A 15930-nucleotide genomic window follows, 5' to 3' on the forward strand; every position below is an offset into this window, starting at 1 on the left:
GCTGGGAGACCCCTCCCCACCCCAGGGTGAACTGAGGCTGGGGGCAGCTGGACAGAGGCAGGAGCTGATAGTATTTGCCGTCCTCTTCCCTTCCTGCTTCTTGCCCTCCTTCCTCAACCATCCCCATTCCCTCTTGGCCCACTCTAGTGGGGAAGCAGGAAAAGGATCCCATGAATCAAAGCTGCCTATTTTGTGTTGAGGTCAAAGGAATGGAAAGGGTGGAGAGGAAGCCAGCGGAGAGCAGGTTGTTAGATTTGGAAGTTCCCACAGGAAGCGGCTGCTCAGCTGAACTCTACCTTTTACGGCTGTCAGTCACTCAGCGCTGAGGTCAGCCCTCCCACCTACTCAGTGCAGGAATCACGCCGCTTACCTCCCTGCCTCTTCTTGTGTCCCAAGGTGAAAAAGGTTGTTTGTTTTATTCCAAAATTGGCATTACCTTCTCCCAGGCCAGCAGGGAGTGTCTTCCTAGACTGGTGGTTCTCAAAGTGAGGTCCCCAGGCCCCTGCAGCTCCTCAAGACCATTCCAGGGGGGTCTGTGAGTCAAAAGGATTTCCATAATAATACCAAGAGGTTCTTTGCCTTTTCCTGTGTGTTGACATTGGCACCAATGGTGCAAAGGCAGTGGTGGGCAAAACTGTTGGGACATCTAGGACTGCGATGGGGATTGTAGGTCAGTGTGGGGAGTATTCCCATCTTAGCAACATGCAGTCTCTGACCCGTGAACATGTGGTATCTTTCCTTTCCTTTAGGTTTCTAATTTCTTTTGAGGGTCTTTTACAGTTTTCAGTTTATAAGGTTTGCTCTTCTCTTCTCTTCTCTTCTTTTCTCTTCCTCTTCTCTTCTTTTTTTTTTTTTTTTTTGATGGAGTCTCACTGTATTGCCCAGGCTGAGTGCAGTGGCATGATCTTGGCTCACCACAACCTCCGCCTCCCAGGTTCAAGTGATTCTCATGCCTTAGCCTCCCAAGTAGCTGGGATTACAGGCATGTGCCCGGGCTAAGGTTTGCATTTCTTTCGTTAAATTTATTCCTGAGTTTGTATTCTTTTCAATGCTTGTCCTTCTATTAATTTAACTTTATGTTGTTTAATCTCTTCCTCTTTATGCCTTCCTTCTTAACTAGACTGAAGACAGGGATGTGTCTTATTTATTGTTATTTTTTTTAAAGGGAGAAGCTCTGGGCCGGGCATGGTGGCTCATGCCTGTAATCTCAACACTCTGGGAGGCCGAGGTGGGTAGATCACTTGAGGTCAGGAGTTCGAGACCAGCCTGGCCAACATGGTGAAACCCTGTCTCCACTAAAAATACAAAAAATTAGCTAGACATTGTGGTGGATGCCTGTAATTCTAGCTACTTGGGAAACTGAGGCAGGAGAATGTCTTGAACCCAGGAAGTGAAGGTTGCAGTGAGCCGAGATCGTGCCATTGTACTCCAGCCTGGGCAACAAGAGTGAAACTCCATCTCAAAAAAAAAAAAGAGAGACAAGCTCTGGCTGTGTTGCCCAGGCTGTAGTACGGTGACTGTTTACAAGTGTGATCATAACTCACTACAGCCTCGAACTCCTGCCTTAGCGTCCAGAGTAGCTGGGACCACAGGCATCTGCCATTGCACCTGTGTTATGGTTTTTTCTTTTTTTTGTCCAAGCTGCTCCTGTGAAGGAGGCTGGTAATTATTATCCCTGTCTAGTGGGGGAGGAAACTGAATCCCAGGATGGCGGGATGACTTGCCTCTTGGCACGGCACTGGTAACAGTAGCAGAGATAGGGCCATGACTGTCTGATTCACAGCTCGCAGCTCCTTCTAGTCACCATCCTACAAGGGACTGACATTCTGTTTTAGCCTCCCTGGGCTTGTGTCTAGGTCTCTTCCTGTCTTATATTGAGGCCCTAGGGCATGATGGAAGAGAGAAGGACTAAGGCTATTATCACAAGGGCTGACCATTGGGGTCATTTTTTGGGACATCTCTACTGTGCTAGACTCTCTTAGGTATTTCAAAACTACGTTACCTCATTGGGTTCTCATAGCAGCTCCACAAGATGACTCAGATCATTCTGCATTTTATAGATCAGGAAACTAAAGTTCAGAAGGTGACGTAAATTCCCAAGTTGAAGAGTGACTTAAGTGTTGGAGTTGCAGTTAAACACAGTTCCCAGAGCTCAAACTGCAGTGCTGGGAGAGGAGAACAGTGGGTTTATGTGACTTGTGTGGAGGAGGAAGGACACCGGGCATTCTGCGGCACTGTAAGACTGTCAACACCAGGGTTGGGCTGGATCAGTCCAGAGCCTTTGCTGTCTGGCCTGGAGCCAGTATCACAAAGTAGTTGGTTTTTTGCATTTTGTTTGTTTGTTTGTTTGTTTGTTTTGAGACAGAGTCTTTTTTTTTTTTTTTTTTGAGACGGAGTCTCGCTCTGCCGCCCAGGCTGGAGTGCAGTGGCCGGATCTCAGCTCACTGCAAGCTCCGCCTCCCGGGTTCACGCCATTCTCCTGCCTCAGCCTCCCAAGTAGCTGGGACTACAGGCGCCCGCCACCTCGCCCGGCTAGTTTTTTGTATTTTTTAGTAGAGACGGGGTTTCACCGTGTTAGCCAGGATGGTCTCGATCTCCTGACCTCGTGATCCGCCCGTCTCGGCCTCCCAAAGTGCTGGGATTACAGGCTTGAGCCACCGCGCCCGGCCTTGAGACAGAGTCTTGCTCTGTTGCCCAGGCTGGAGTGCAGTGGCGCGATCTTGGCTCACTGCAAGCTCCGCCTCCCGGGTTCACGCCATTCTCCTGCCTCAGCCTCCCGAGTAGCTGGGACTACAGGCGCCCGCCACCTCGCCCAGCTAATTTTTTGTATTTTTAGTAAAGACGGGGTTTCACCGAGTTAGCCAGGATGGTCTCGATCTCCTGACCTCATGATCCTCCCGCCTCGGCCTCCCAGAGTGCTGGGATTACAGGCTTGAGCCACCGCGCCTGGCCGGTTTGTTGCATCTTTCTAGGGGTCATGGGCAGTAGAGGCCTGGAAACCTTAGCCCCTGTGATCCCCTGCCCTGCAGCCTTATTCTTTGGCAGTTAACTCTGGGTGTGGATGCTAATCTGCCACATGCAGATCTTGCCTCCACCGGCCGCATGGTGAGTTCTTAAAGTGTGGGTCTATCACCCTCTCTGCTTCCCCATAGCACCTAGCCTCTTTTCTGTTACATGGTGGACAGTCCTTACAGGCTTTCTTTTTTTTTTTTTTTTTGAGACGGAGTCTGGCTCTGCCGCCCAGGCTGGAGTTCAGTGACCGGATCTCAGCTCACTGCAAGCTCCGCCTCCCGGGTTCACGCCATTCTCCTGCCTCAGCCTCCCGAGTAGCTGGGACTACAGGCGCCCGCCACCTCGCCCGGCTAATTTTTTGTATTTTTTTAGTAGAGACGGGGTTTCACCGTGTCAGCCAGGATGGTCTTGATCTCCTGACCTCGTGATCCGCCTGCCTCGGCCTCCCAAAGTGCTGGGATTACAGGCTTGAGCCACCGCGCCCGGCCTTTACAGGCTTTCCGAATAAATGAAAGAAACTCTACTTGCTTGCTTTGCTCCATAGAAGTCATACGACGTCAATGCATGTGTGGCTAGATTTGGGGTGGCCGAGGAGAATGGGGGACCAAGGCTGTTAGAAGGGTCCATCCAGCTGCCCTGATGGCACAAGGAGCTTTCTGCAGGATGGACCATGAGCCAAGACAAGGACAGGACAGATGCAGGCACTACCCAGAGCTGAGCACAGACCAGCGTGTTCTCCACCTGGAACCTCCAGCTGGAAGCCTGCTTCTGTTTGTCACCCAGGACTAACAGTGCTGTTGAGCATGTGAGCGACTCATTTGCCAGGGCAGCAGCGCATAACCTTGCTACCGTTTAACTAAGCCAGACACTTACTCCCCCCGCTTGTGTTTTTCTCAGATGAAGAAACCCTTACAAAGTCGTAGTAATTGTTGGTTGCAGGGTATTTTACAATTGCATAGAAGGTTAATTGTTGAATTTTTCGACACCGGGCTTTCTGTGTAAATTGAAGACAGCATGGATCATGCTGTGTTGCTCCGCTGCAGTGAGTGGTCAGGCCCCTGTGTCCCCTTCTGCTCATACCCCATGTTCCAGCCATGCCAAACTGCATGGTTTGTGACCACACAATGGCCAGTGTCCTGGCCACACCACTCTCTTCCCTTTTCCCTTCCGGCCAGTCCTCTGTCATTCACCTTGTCTGTGAGTCTCAACTCCCGCGGTTTCCTAATACCTGAGTCCCCTCCTCCCACCACTAGTTCAGCGCCGGCGCTTGCTTCCTTTGGCCCCCACCATACTTGGTTTCTCTTCTTTGTTTATGTGTCTAGTGCCTTCCCTGATGTGAGCTCCTGGAGGGCAGGGACTGTGTCTTGTCAGCTCTGGCTCCCCAGTGCTGGTGGAGACCCAGGCAGGCTGCACTGAACCGAATAGGACATGTGGTGGTGATTACATTTTTGGTCCAATCCAGTAGTAGCCTGTGAAATGCTCACTGCAGGTAGAGCTGAGTAAGCTGTGACCCAACTCTCAGGCAGCTTCTCCTCTGTGGGGAGCGGTAGGGACGCCTGTTCCGAAGATCATGTCCTGCATGACCTCTGTGTGCTGAGGAATGAAGCACGAGTGGAGATGGCTGGGGCCCATGACCAGTATGATGCTGGGCAAGTCACTGGGAATGGCACTCCTGGATGAGGCTTAGGCCGGGTGCAGGCTCCATGCAGATACTTCCTCCAGCTCCACCCCCCCCGCCCCCAGCAGCTCACCAGCCAGATGGCAAATCTCAAGGCGAGTGTGGGAGTTGGTGGCACCTCTCTGCCTCCAGCTGGGGAAGAGGCACCCAGTGCCTATCCTGGTGCTAGGATAAGGACAAGAATTGTCACAACTAGCAGCTATGGCACTGGACATGGGGACTTTCCACCATTTCCCACTTTGCCGTTCCAGCTGATCCTCTACTCTTTATTCCCAGGCAGGGCCCCTGGTTTGAGTGTCATTCTGGGCTCACTTTCCGGGTAGCTGCCCCCTTCCTTTGGGGGCTGGAAGGGAAGCAGAAAGCTGCTTGTTGTCATCTTGGGAAAAGATGGAGAAGAGGCGGAAACAGAGGTGTTGGTGCTGGTCAGGATCCTGGACCTGAAGGAATGTGCAGGATCCCTCCACCCTGACTTTTCAGTTAATGCATGTTCTTGGGGACATCGGGGTGTTCAGACCTCTCTGCCTGGCTTGGATCAGGGTGCGCTTACATTCCCGTAGCAGGCTCAGCCCACCCGCTCTCTTCAGATGCCGTCTCCTGTCATACACCGAGCGTGCCGAACCATGCAAGACCTCTGACCAATTAGCCTCGGGTTCAGGAGCCCAGGCAAAAGATCTAACAGTGAGCTATTGACTGTGCCTCCTTCCAAGGAGCTCGTCAGAGCCCAGCCTGGTGTTTTGCTTTCTTGCGATGGTGGGGTGGTGCCCAGTAGATGGGAACTCTGCTCTGGCTTCTGACTGGAGTGGCCTTTAGGATAACACTGTTAAATGACCTGAGCTGGGTGGTTTCGTAGTATGTTCACACATGTGAACATCTGCTTGCTGATAAATCGTACTGGGCCACCAGCTCACACTAATCACCAGGTAACATGTGCCTTGGTGAGGGATCCAGTCTTCTGGCTCTGTGGGGAGACAGGCCCATGATGTCACCAGTTCCCAGGTAGACAACCTAAGGTATAGTGAGGTCTTGGCAGGAAGGAGGAAGACATTAGACTCCTTCTTTTTTCTTCTCCCCATTGAATCTTCTGCTCCTTTCCTTAGGCCAGATGCCCTATCTCTCTCCTGGCTGGCTTTCCCAGTCCTGGCCCTGGCCCTCCCTTCTTTGTGAAACTCAAACACCACTGCCCTTTCATCTTTCCACCAGAACTTGTGAGCAGTGGCTTTTGACCGCTGCTCTTCCAGCTCACCCCTGACCTGGTGTTTGTTTTTTTATCCTTTCCTCAGTCTACTCAAGGCCCACCCCTAAGCCAGAGATTGGCTCCCAAGCAGCCTCTCTCTCCTGGGAGCGGTAAAGGAGGGGACAGTTCTGGAAAGTCATTGACAGGGGATTAACCTAGAACATCAATTATAAACAGGCAGCAGGCCTCGGGCCCAGACTTGGGTGTTCCAGACTTGTGGCCTCCCTGGAACTCTGCAGACCAACTGCCATGGTAAGAGGACTGACTTTCAGAGGCCTCTAGGCACTCTGCCCTGGGTAGGGGTGCCCACACATCCTGGCCATTGTTGCTCTTCCCTCTGGAACTTGGCAGCCTTCTAGCTCTGGGAAGAGCAGAGGGTAGAAGGATGGCAACAGTCCTTAGAGAACAGGAATCCAAGGGAGGGTTGGACCAGATCGTTTCTCAAGGGCTCTGGGGACCGTTCTGGTCAGGCATGGGCAAGCTGGGGGGGCAGGAGGTAGGCAAACCCTACTTCACCTAAGAACAGATTTTGTTGTTGTTGTTTGTTTGTTTGTTTGTTTGTTTTTGAGTCTTGCTCTGTCACCCAGGCTGGAGTGCAGTGGTATGATCTCAACTCACTGCAACCCCTGCCTCCTGGGTTCAAGCGATTCTTCTGCCTTAGCCTCTCGAGTAGCTGGGATTATAGGTATGCGCCACCACACCCGGCTAATTTTGTATTTTTAGTAGAGATAGGGTTTCACCATACTGGCCAGGATGGTCTTGAACTCCTGACCTCAGGTGATCTGCCCGCCTCGGCCTCCCAAAGTGCTGGGATTACAGGCGTGAGCCACCGTTCCTGGCCGAGAACAGATTCTGCCTGAGACCATGGACAGAAGACCTTGGCCATGGATCCGAGAGCTCTGGGCCAGAATGCCCTTGCATGATGGTGACAGTTGGGTGAAAGGCCACATGGTTCCCTGTGTAAATGGCGTGGCTGCCAGTGGTCATGGGGAGGCCCTGCTCTTAGTTCAGCACCGGCCGGCCCCTCATGTACTATGCTCCAGCTCCCCAGCCAGCTCAGTCCTTCACAAAATGCCCTGGAGTTACAGAACAGAAAGGCTCAGCTTTCCTTTAGGAATCTGGGAAATTGGAGGGGTGAGGTCATGCTCTGTTCAACATGTGAGGGCTCCTAGACAGCAGCAAAGGAAAAACATGTTACTACCTGTATTTTGGGAGACCAGACCTCTGGCGTTTGAGTAGGACTCACTGCTCACATTTAAGGGGAGAGAACATCTCCCATTTTGAAGAAAACCTCTTCCTCAGTTCAGGAGGAGGAGAAACTGATCAGGTTCCAAATGGCCTCTGGTTCTTTAACTGCAAACAGGCCAGGCTCCCTGCCAGGTCATGGGATAACAATCCAAGGAGAGGGGAGAGAGCCAGTGTGCACGTGTGTGTACATGCACATGCTTGTGGGAGGAAAGGCTGGGGGGATAGAGGTGACGTGGACATCTATGTATGCTTCAGCTGTGTTTCCCTCTGCTTAGTCCCAAACTGCTTGGGACTAGCAATTGTTAAGAACGTGCCTTTCCCCTCATCCCATCCCCGGGAGTTCTTGGCCAGGGATGGAGGGGTTGAGCTCTGTGGCTTTGTTCTCTGTCAGGTGGTACCTTTCTCTGTGACACCGAGGGAGACCTGCCATCAGGAGGGGGTCTGAGGCCGGAAGACAGTACTTACCAATCAGGATGGATCTGGAATGGTCTTGTTTGTGTGCTCGGTTTCCTGGCTGGCATGAAATGTCAGTTTCATGAGGACAGGGACCTGTTCTCTCCTGCACAACTTTCTCTCTGATGACCGACAGTGCCTGGCATGTTGTAAAGGCTCATTCAGAAGTGATTGAATGAATGAATGCATACTTTTTGTGGGGGCTGCATATTGTTCCCTTAAACTTCCTGCTTCATCTTCCGTTGTTTCCGTGTCAGCCTCTCACCTGGTCATTGTCTGCTTGGTGCTGCCCTTCCCCACAACTTTGAGAGTTCATGGTACCGCAGGCTCCCTACCTGCCCACTTCTGCCTGAAACTTCTCTTTTGGGCTCCTATGCTGTGACATACTAGCAGTATTTGTTTGCCCCTCTTAAGACCATCCCTTCCATTTCATTCCTGCCTCAGTTTCTCCTCCTCATATTTCTGCTGTTCCACCTCTGCTCCTGTGCTCTTCTCAGGAAAACGGGCGAGTGGTGACGCCCTGGGCTGAGCTTTCCAGGGCTTGGGCAGCCCAGGCACCCGTGGTTCTGGTGGGGAGGGAGCACGCTGGTGGCCAGAGCTGGGCTTGTGGGCAGCAGCCCTCCCCACCTTGCTGAGGCCAAGCTCTTTCTCATGGCTTTGGCTGTCACTTCTATGCTGATCACCCCCAAATCATTGTTTCTACATTTCTGTATTGGGGTTTCTGACCTTCCAAAATCTGATCTCACCCTGGCAGTCAGACCTTATTTGATGTCGATGATTATTAATTTGTAGCATGTATTACATCCCTAATACAGACCAGTTCACATGCATTCTCATATTTAATCCTCCCAATGAACATACAAAGTCAAATAATTATTCTTATTTTACAGAGTCTCAGAAAAGTTAGTTCCTCTAGGTAACCAGATTAATTAGCATTAGGGGGTTGTGATCAGGATTTGAACCGGCTCCACTGGCCCCTGACCCTGAACAGAGTCAGCTTGGAGTCCACACGTGGAGATGAGGACAGTTGGCCCTGTTTCTCCCTCTCACCCCAGTGCACTCACACAGCAGGCACTGGCGCCCTTCCTAAGGGCCAGGCCAAGTGTCTCCTCCGTGAGCCTTCACTTAGCTCTCCTAAGCTGCTCGGCCTGCCTCCTCTCCCTTTTCTCTCGCAGCAGTGCCTTTGCACACACTATGTGTTTGTTATATGTTGGCTGTGCCTGTCTTGCCTCATCAGCAGAGAGTGATTTTCTTAAAGGCAGAGGCCATGTTTTATATGATCCTCCATCCCTCAAGTGTGCGTTACAGGCAGTTCGCTGCTCAGTAAATACTTGATGCCTCTGATGAGGTGAAATCTAATCACAGTCCTTTGCATGTGTATTGCGGTTTACAGTTTATGAAACCGAAGAGACAATTTGAAGTTTCCCATAAAACAGATCCCTTAATTGTCAGCCCTCTGCGCTGAGAAGGATAAATCTGTTTTGTAGACGGACTAACAGGTCCAGAGAGGTAGAGTGAATTCTTCAAGGTCATTTGATGGGTGGTAGCAAAGCCAGAACTTGAACCCAAGGTTTAACTCTAAATGCTGTTCCCCTCCCACAGAATCGCAGCAGCCTGTGGTCCAGACTTGGCCAGGTGGCCCCTGCCAGGCCTTCCTTCCCACTTAGTTATACAGTTCCTTATTTGTGTTTGTCCTTTCTCTTTCATTAGAATTTGTGTCTTTGTGTGTGTGTTTTTCGAGACAGGGTCTCGCTGTGTCACCCACGCTGGAGTGCAGTGGTGCGATCACAGCCCACTGCAGCCTTGACCTCCCAGGCTCAGGTGATTCTCCCACCTCAGCCTCCTGAGTAGCTGGGACTACAGGCATGTGCCACCACGCAAGGGCAATTTTTGTATTTTTGTAGAGACGGAGTTTTGCTACATTGCCCAGGCTGGTCTCAAACTCCTGGGCTCAGGTGATCTGCTTGCTTCGGCCTACCAAAGTGCTGAGATTACAGACATGAGCCACCGCGCCCAGCCTTAGAATGCCTGTCTCTTGAGGGCACAGACCCTGGCTGCTTTTCCCTTTATCCTTCCAAAGCTCCAGCTCTAAGGCCATGAACCAGAAATCATTTCCTCAAGGATGTTGACACAGTGAGTCACCTGAGGGGCAGGGTGCAGGAGAGGTGGGGCAGGAGATCAGGAACTGGTGTGGGACATTAGGGGTGGGAGACAGGCCAGAAAGTCTCATGCTCTGTGTAAAAGCTTCTGTCAAATGAAGATGGTGTTTGTCCTGCCTAGTAGGCGAGGTTACTCTTAGTAGCAAGTGAGAGTGTCTGCTGAAGTGCCTTCTAAACTGCAGAGCGCTAGCAATGTGGTTGTTAAATATAATTATAGTCTGTAGCTGGGCATGGTGGTGGGTGTCTATAATCCCAGCTACCTGGGAGGCTGAGGCAGGAGAATCGCTTGAGCCTAGGAGGCGGAGGTTGCAGGGAGCTGAGATCACGCCATTGCACTCCAGCCTGGGTGATGAAATGAGACTCTGTCTCTAAATAAATAAATAAATAAAAATATTTATTTATTTATTTATTTCTGAGATGGAGTCTCTCACTCTGTTGCCCAGGCTGGAGTGCAATGGCACCATCTCGGCTCACTGTAACCTCCACCTCCTGGGTTCAAGTGATTCTCCTGCCTCAGCCTCCCCAGTAGCTGGGATTACAGGTACCTGCCACCACGCCTGGCTAATTTTTTTTTTTTTGTATTTTTACTAGAGATGGGGTTTCTCCATGTTGGCCAGGCTGGTTTTGAACTCCTGACCTCAGGTGATCCGCCTGCCTTGGCCTCCCAAAGTGCAGGGATTACAGGTGTGAGCCACCGTGCCCAGCCAAAAAATATATTTTTTAAAATAATAATAATTATAGTCTGTAGGGACGAACTCAACAACGTGGTTGGATAGAGTCGTACTGGCCTTGTGAGTATTGAGGAGACAGTCAGGATGGTGCCTCACCCAGGGTGTGGCACTCCAGCTACTATGAATTATTCTTGTTTTCATAATGATTATAAGACATGACCCCTTCCTTCAGATTGGGGAAAGGAGTTGGCAGTGCTGAGACTGCATCCGTTTTGGATTGGGATTAAGAAGATGGGAAAGGCAATCTGGCCCCAGGGCTTTCGTAGATCCACTCACCGCAGGTCCCCGGACCCTGCATACCTCCTTCCTCCCCATGGGGGTTTTCAGCAATCTAATTTCATCCTTGAGGAGGAATTGTTGTATTTGGATGAACACCCCCCTGCTAATGTGGAGCTGAAAAGTAAGTCCTGGCGAGTCAGCAGCTGCTCAGCAGGTGGATGGGCTGCGGTGGTATAGTGGCTAGGCTCCTGACAGCCTGGCCTGCCGCAGCCGCTGTGCTTCCCTCCCGTCCCTGGGGTGTGCATTTGAGGGTAAAGGCGAACTGGGAGCTCTTGCTGTTTGCAGAACTCCAAAACAACAAAACAAAATGTCCACTCAGCTGGGGGTTGGCTGGGCAGCACGACTGTGGTTACACAGAAAGCCTGGGGGAAGGGCTGTGGTCAGAGTTTGAGGGACACACAGATGTGACTGTGATGTGATACAGCTGGAGGAGGAGGAGGGTGTGATCACAGGCCTGGGAGTGGCCAGGGCAAGAGTGATGGTGGAGGAGGCAGGGAGGAGAGATTGGTAACTACTAATCACTAGCATGATCAATCTTGACAGTCTGTCTACAAGAGACTCCTGGGTGGCAGGGCAGGACCTGAGGCACAGCTGGGCATGACGGGCAGACAGGGGTCTACGTGGCTTTGAGCTCTGAGGCCATAGGCAAGCTGTTCATCTGGGTGTCTGTTTCCATGCTTACAGTAATGTTCCTCTTACAAGTCCTCTGATGATTGAGATCGTAGAAGTCACTCAGTGCAGTGGCTGGCACTCAGCAGTAGCTCACACAAACGATCAGCAATTCCAACACTTGCCACATGGCCGTCACAATAAACTCAGCAATAGTGGATGCCCAGAACTCCATCTCCGGGAAGCCTCTGAGCCAGTCAGTGTTTGTGCTCAAACTCCAAAGCATAGGATGAAAGGTCAGATCATGGGGCTACGAAGGTATGTTCTCCTAGGAGTCGAGAATAGGGAGAGAAAACAGCAGCAACTACAGCCAAGGTCATGTCCTCCCTGGGTTGCTGTTTACTTTCCTCTTCCAGGAACCGAAGCTGTTTGCCATTGGATTTCTTTACTATCTCCTTGGCTCTTGGACTGAGTACTTTGGTAATCAGTTTGCCCAGAGAACCAAGCTTTCACCTTGACCTAGGTTCCACAGTGCCTTCCTCCACAGGATGTCGGGGTGTGTCATCTAGCAGAATAGCCGTCAAGACTACCCAGGAATGGTTGAGGGTTGCACACTATTTCTAATAAACGGAATTAATGAGCCAAGAAAAGTCAGACACCCAACAAGGGAAGTTGAGGCACCAGGCGACAGTGGAAAGTCATTACCACCACTAGGCTTGAAGGGGTCAGGAGAAGAAATAGCGTTTCCCGGCCGGGCGTGGTGGCTCACGCCTGCAATCCCAGCACTTTGGAAGGCTGAGGCGGGCGGATCACCTGAAGTCAGGAGTTCAAGACCAGCCTGACCAACATGGCAAAACCCTACTCTACTAAAAATGCAAAAACATTAGCCGGGCGTGGTGGCAGGTGCTTGTAATCCCAGCTACTCCAGAGGCTGAGGCAGGAGAATTGCTTGAACCCAGGAGGCAGAGGTTGCAGTGAGCCAAGATTGCACCATTGTACTGCAGCCTGGGTGACAGAGCGGGACTCTGTCTCAAAAAAAAAAAAAAAAAAATATATATATATATATATAGTGTTTCCTGCAAATACCAGTGAGGGCTGAATAGTGGACACTGGGATGCCAGCAGGGACTGTCATAGCGACAAGACACAGCCTGGGTCAGGACAATCAAAGCTAGTAGAGAGTGAGAAAGACACACCCCACATTCTCTCTCCACCTCCTACCTGCCCTTGTCTCCTGCCTGTGCCTCTCATCGGCTGGACCCACAGGAAACCAGCCAGCAAGGGAGCCCAGGTGCCTCCACCCACAGGGCTCAGCCTCCCTGGGTCCAGAGAAGGGCATACAGGGAGGCAAGCCAGAGCCCCCAGCCAGGCAGCCTCTCCCCAAAAGGTGAAGCCCCGGAGGAGGCATCCACTCAGCAGGTGTGGAAAGCAGCAGGGATGAGAGCTCTGGCATCCTAGGGTCAGAGCGGCTGCTGCTGCTGCTTTTTGGGAAGGGGCTGCCAAATCATAACTAGTTACTAGTTCAAAATTTGATCATAAAGGGCAATTAGGAAAGATAATGAAATAAAGAGCATCCAGATTGGAAAGCAAGAGTAAAAGTATTTTTCTTTTCAGCTGACATGATCTTGTATAGAAAAACCTAAGGAATCCATTAAAAATCTATTTGAATTAAGTGAGTTCAGCAAGGTTGCAGGACGTAAGATCAGTATGCCAAAATCAATTGTATTTCAGTAGCAGTGGGCAAATTGAAAAAATGAAGAAAACAATTCCATTTAAGATAGCATCAAGATAAAATATTTGGGAATAAATTTAATAAAAGTACAAGACTTATACTCTGAAAACTATAAAACATTGTTGAAAACAATTAAAGAAGACCCAAATAAATGGAAAGATACCCCATGATCATGGATCAGAGACTTAGTATTGTTAAGATGGCAACATTCCCTGAATTGATCTGCAATCCCTATCACAATCCAAGATGCCTTCATTAGCAGAAATTGACAAGACAGTCCTAAAATTCACAGAGAAATGCAAGGGAACCAGAACAACCAAAAGAATCTTAAAAAAGAACAACGTTGGAGGACTCACACTTCCTGATTTCAGAATTTAACTGCAGTGTGGTACCAGGGTAAGGATAGACACACAGATCGATGGAATCGAACTGAGAGCCCAGAAGTAAACCCTCACATTAACAGTTAATTGATTTTCAATAAGAACGCCAAGACAATTTAATAGGGGAAAGAACAGTCTTTTTAACAAGTGGCGCTAAAACAACTGTATATCCGCATGCACAAGAATGAACTGGACCCGACCTCATACCACATACAAAAATTAATTCAAAATGGACCAAAGACCTAAATGTAAAAAGAGCTATAAGAAGAAAAATAAGTGTAATTCTTTCTGACCTTAGGTTGGGCAATGATTGTTTAGATACGACGCCAAAGCACAAGCAATAAAAGAAAATGAACTGTACGTCTTCGGAATCAACTTTTCTACATTAAAGGACACTATCAAGAAAGGGAATAGACAACCCACAAAGTGAGAGAACATTTTGGAAATCATCTATGTAGCCAGGAACTTATATCTAGACTACATCAAGAACTCTTAGCTGGGTACAGTGGCTCACATGGGAGGCCAAAGTGGGAGGATGACATCGCCCAGCCTGGGCAATGTCACAAGACCCCGTCTCTGGAAAAAAAAAAGGAAACAGAAAATTAGCTACTTGGGAGGCTGAAGCAGGAGGATGGCTTCAGGAACCCAGGAGTTCGAGGCTATAGTGCACTATGGTCGCGCCACTGCACTCCAGCCTGGGCGACAGAGTGAGACTCTGTCTGTCAAGTAAAATCAATAATATTATGGGACCACCATCATATATGCATTTAATCATTGACTGCAACATCATTGTGTGGCGCATACCTGTAGTCATATGATGGGATATTTAGCCATACAAAGAAGTGAAGTACTAGCACACGCCACAACACAGATGAACCTTGAGAGCAATATGCTAAGAAACCAGACCCAAAACCCACATAATTTATGATTCTGTTGATATGAAATGTCCAGAATTGGCTGGGCATGGTGGCTCACGTATGTAATCCCAGTACTTTGGGAGGCCGAGGCGGATCCCCTGAGGTCGGGAGTTCAAGATCAGCCTGACCAATATGGAGAAAGCCCATCTCTACTAAAAATACAAAATTAGCCAGGCATGATGGCGCATGCCTGTAATCCCAGCTACTCGGGAGGCTGAGGCAGGAGAATCGCTTGAACCCGGGAGGCAGAGGTTGTGGTGAGCCGAGATCGTGCCATTGCACTCCAGCCTGGGCAACAAGAGCGAAACTCCATCTCAAAAAAAAAGAAAAGAAAAAAGAAAAGAAATGTCTAGAATAGGCAAATCCATAGAGACTGAGAGTAGATTAGTGGTTGCCAAGGGCTGAGGGAGCTAAGGGTGTTGGGGCATGACAGCTAAGGGATATGAAATGTTCTAAAAGTGGATTGTGGTCGTAGTTGCACATATCTGTGAATATATTTAAAAAGCCATTGAATTGCACTTTATTTGTTTCTTGAGATGGAGTCTTGCTGTGTTGCCCAGGCTGGAGTGCAGTGGCACAATCTTGGCTTACTGCGACCTCCGCCTCCTGTGTTCAAGTGATTCCCCTGTCTCAGCCTCCCGAGCATCTGGGATTACAGGTGCCTGCCACCACCCCTGGCTAATTTTTGTGTTTTTAGTAGAGATGGGGTTTTGCTATGTTGGCCAGGCTGGTCTTAAACTCCTGACCTCAAGGTGATCTGCCCACCTCAGCCTTCCAAAGTGCTGGGATTATAGGTGTGAGTCACTATGCCTGGCCATTGAATTGCACTTTACATGTATCATCTGTATGGTATGTGAATTGTATCTCAATAAAGCTGTTAAAAACAAAACCCTGGCCCCGGAGGGCAGCGCAGTAGGCTAAAAGACTGTGGTTTAATGAGGAAACTTTCCCACTGTGCTGTGACCGCTGGCCCTGGCTCCCTTTGGCCGGGTGGGGGTGCTGTCTGCCGCCGAGGGTCCTCAGCTGCTTTTTCAGGATCTCAGAAGATGGGAAGGCCCCAGCTCCAGAAGAAAATCTTAGAAAATCTTAATTCTAGTTAAATCTTAATTCCAATTTAATTTGGTTGAGTGAAACATTTTTGGAACTGTACTGTGAGCTAGGCACCAGGCTAGCTGCTCTCATGAAAAAACAGGCGCCCTGGAGCTGGACAGCCTTGATTATTCTTGAGTTTGCTACTTCCTGTGGGTCCTTCCCAGCCTCAGTTTTCTTATCAGGAAAATAAGGGTTGATAATACCCCATGGGATTGTGGTGACAATTTAGTGGGCTGGAAGGAAGATGCCTGGAATATCGTAGGCAGAAAATGAAAGTTTCTTTCCAGCTCTCCTGGAGCAAGTTATCTCTACCAAGTTGACATAAAGGCGAGTTAGTTATGTCTGCCCCCATAGAGCTCAAGGCTGGATACATGACCCGCACTCACTAACCAGGGCCTGGGGAGAAG

General features: G+C 49.9%; 1 protein-coding gene across 3 annotated transcripts in view; it reads left to right on the top strand.

Annotated features, from left to right (window-relative positions):
• The window catches only part of PC (pyruvate carboxylase), a 109562-nt gene that overhangs the window by 41809 nt on the left and 51823 nt on the right, over positions 1-15930 (top strand). The window contains exon 1 of one of the 3 annotated variants that reach the window (XM_025357313.1): positions 6105-6176. The exons of the other annotated variants lie outside the window; for them this stretch is intronic. Coding sequence (XP_025213098.1) covers positions 6174-6176 — 3 coding nt within the window. The 5' untranslated portion in view covers positions 6105-6173. Of the gene's footprint in view, positions 1-6104; positions 6177-15930 lie in introns of those variants that run through there. 3 annotated transcript variants of the gene reach the window in all.

This window comes from Theropithecus gelada, chromosome 14 (genome assembly GCF_003255815.1).
Source record: "Theropithecus gelada isolate Dixy chromosome 14, Tgel_1.0, whole genome shotgun sequence".
In the NCBI taxonomy this organism is placed as follows: Eukaryota; Metazoa; Chordata; class Mammalia; order Primates; family Cercopithecidae; genus Theropithecus; species Theropithecus gelada.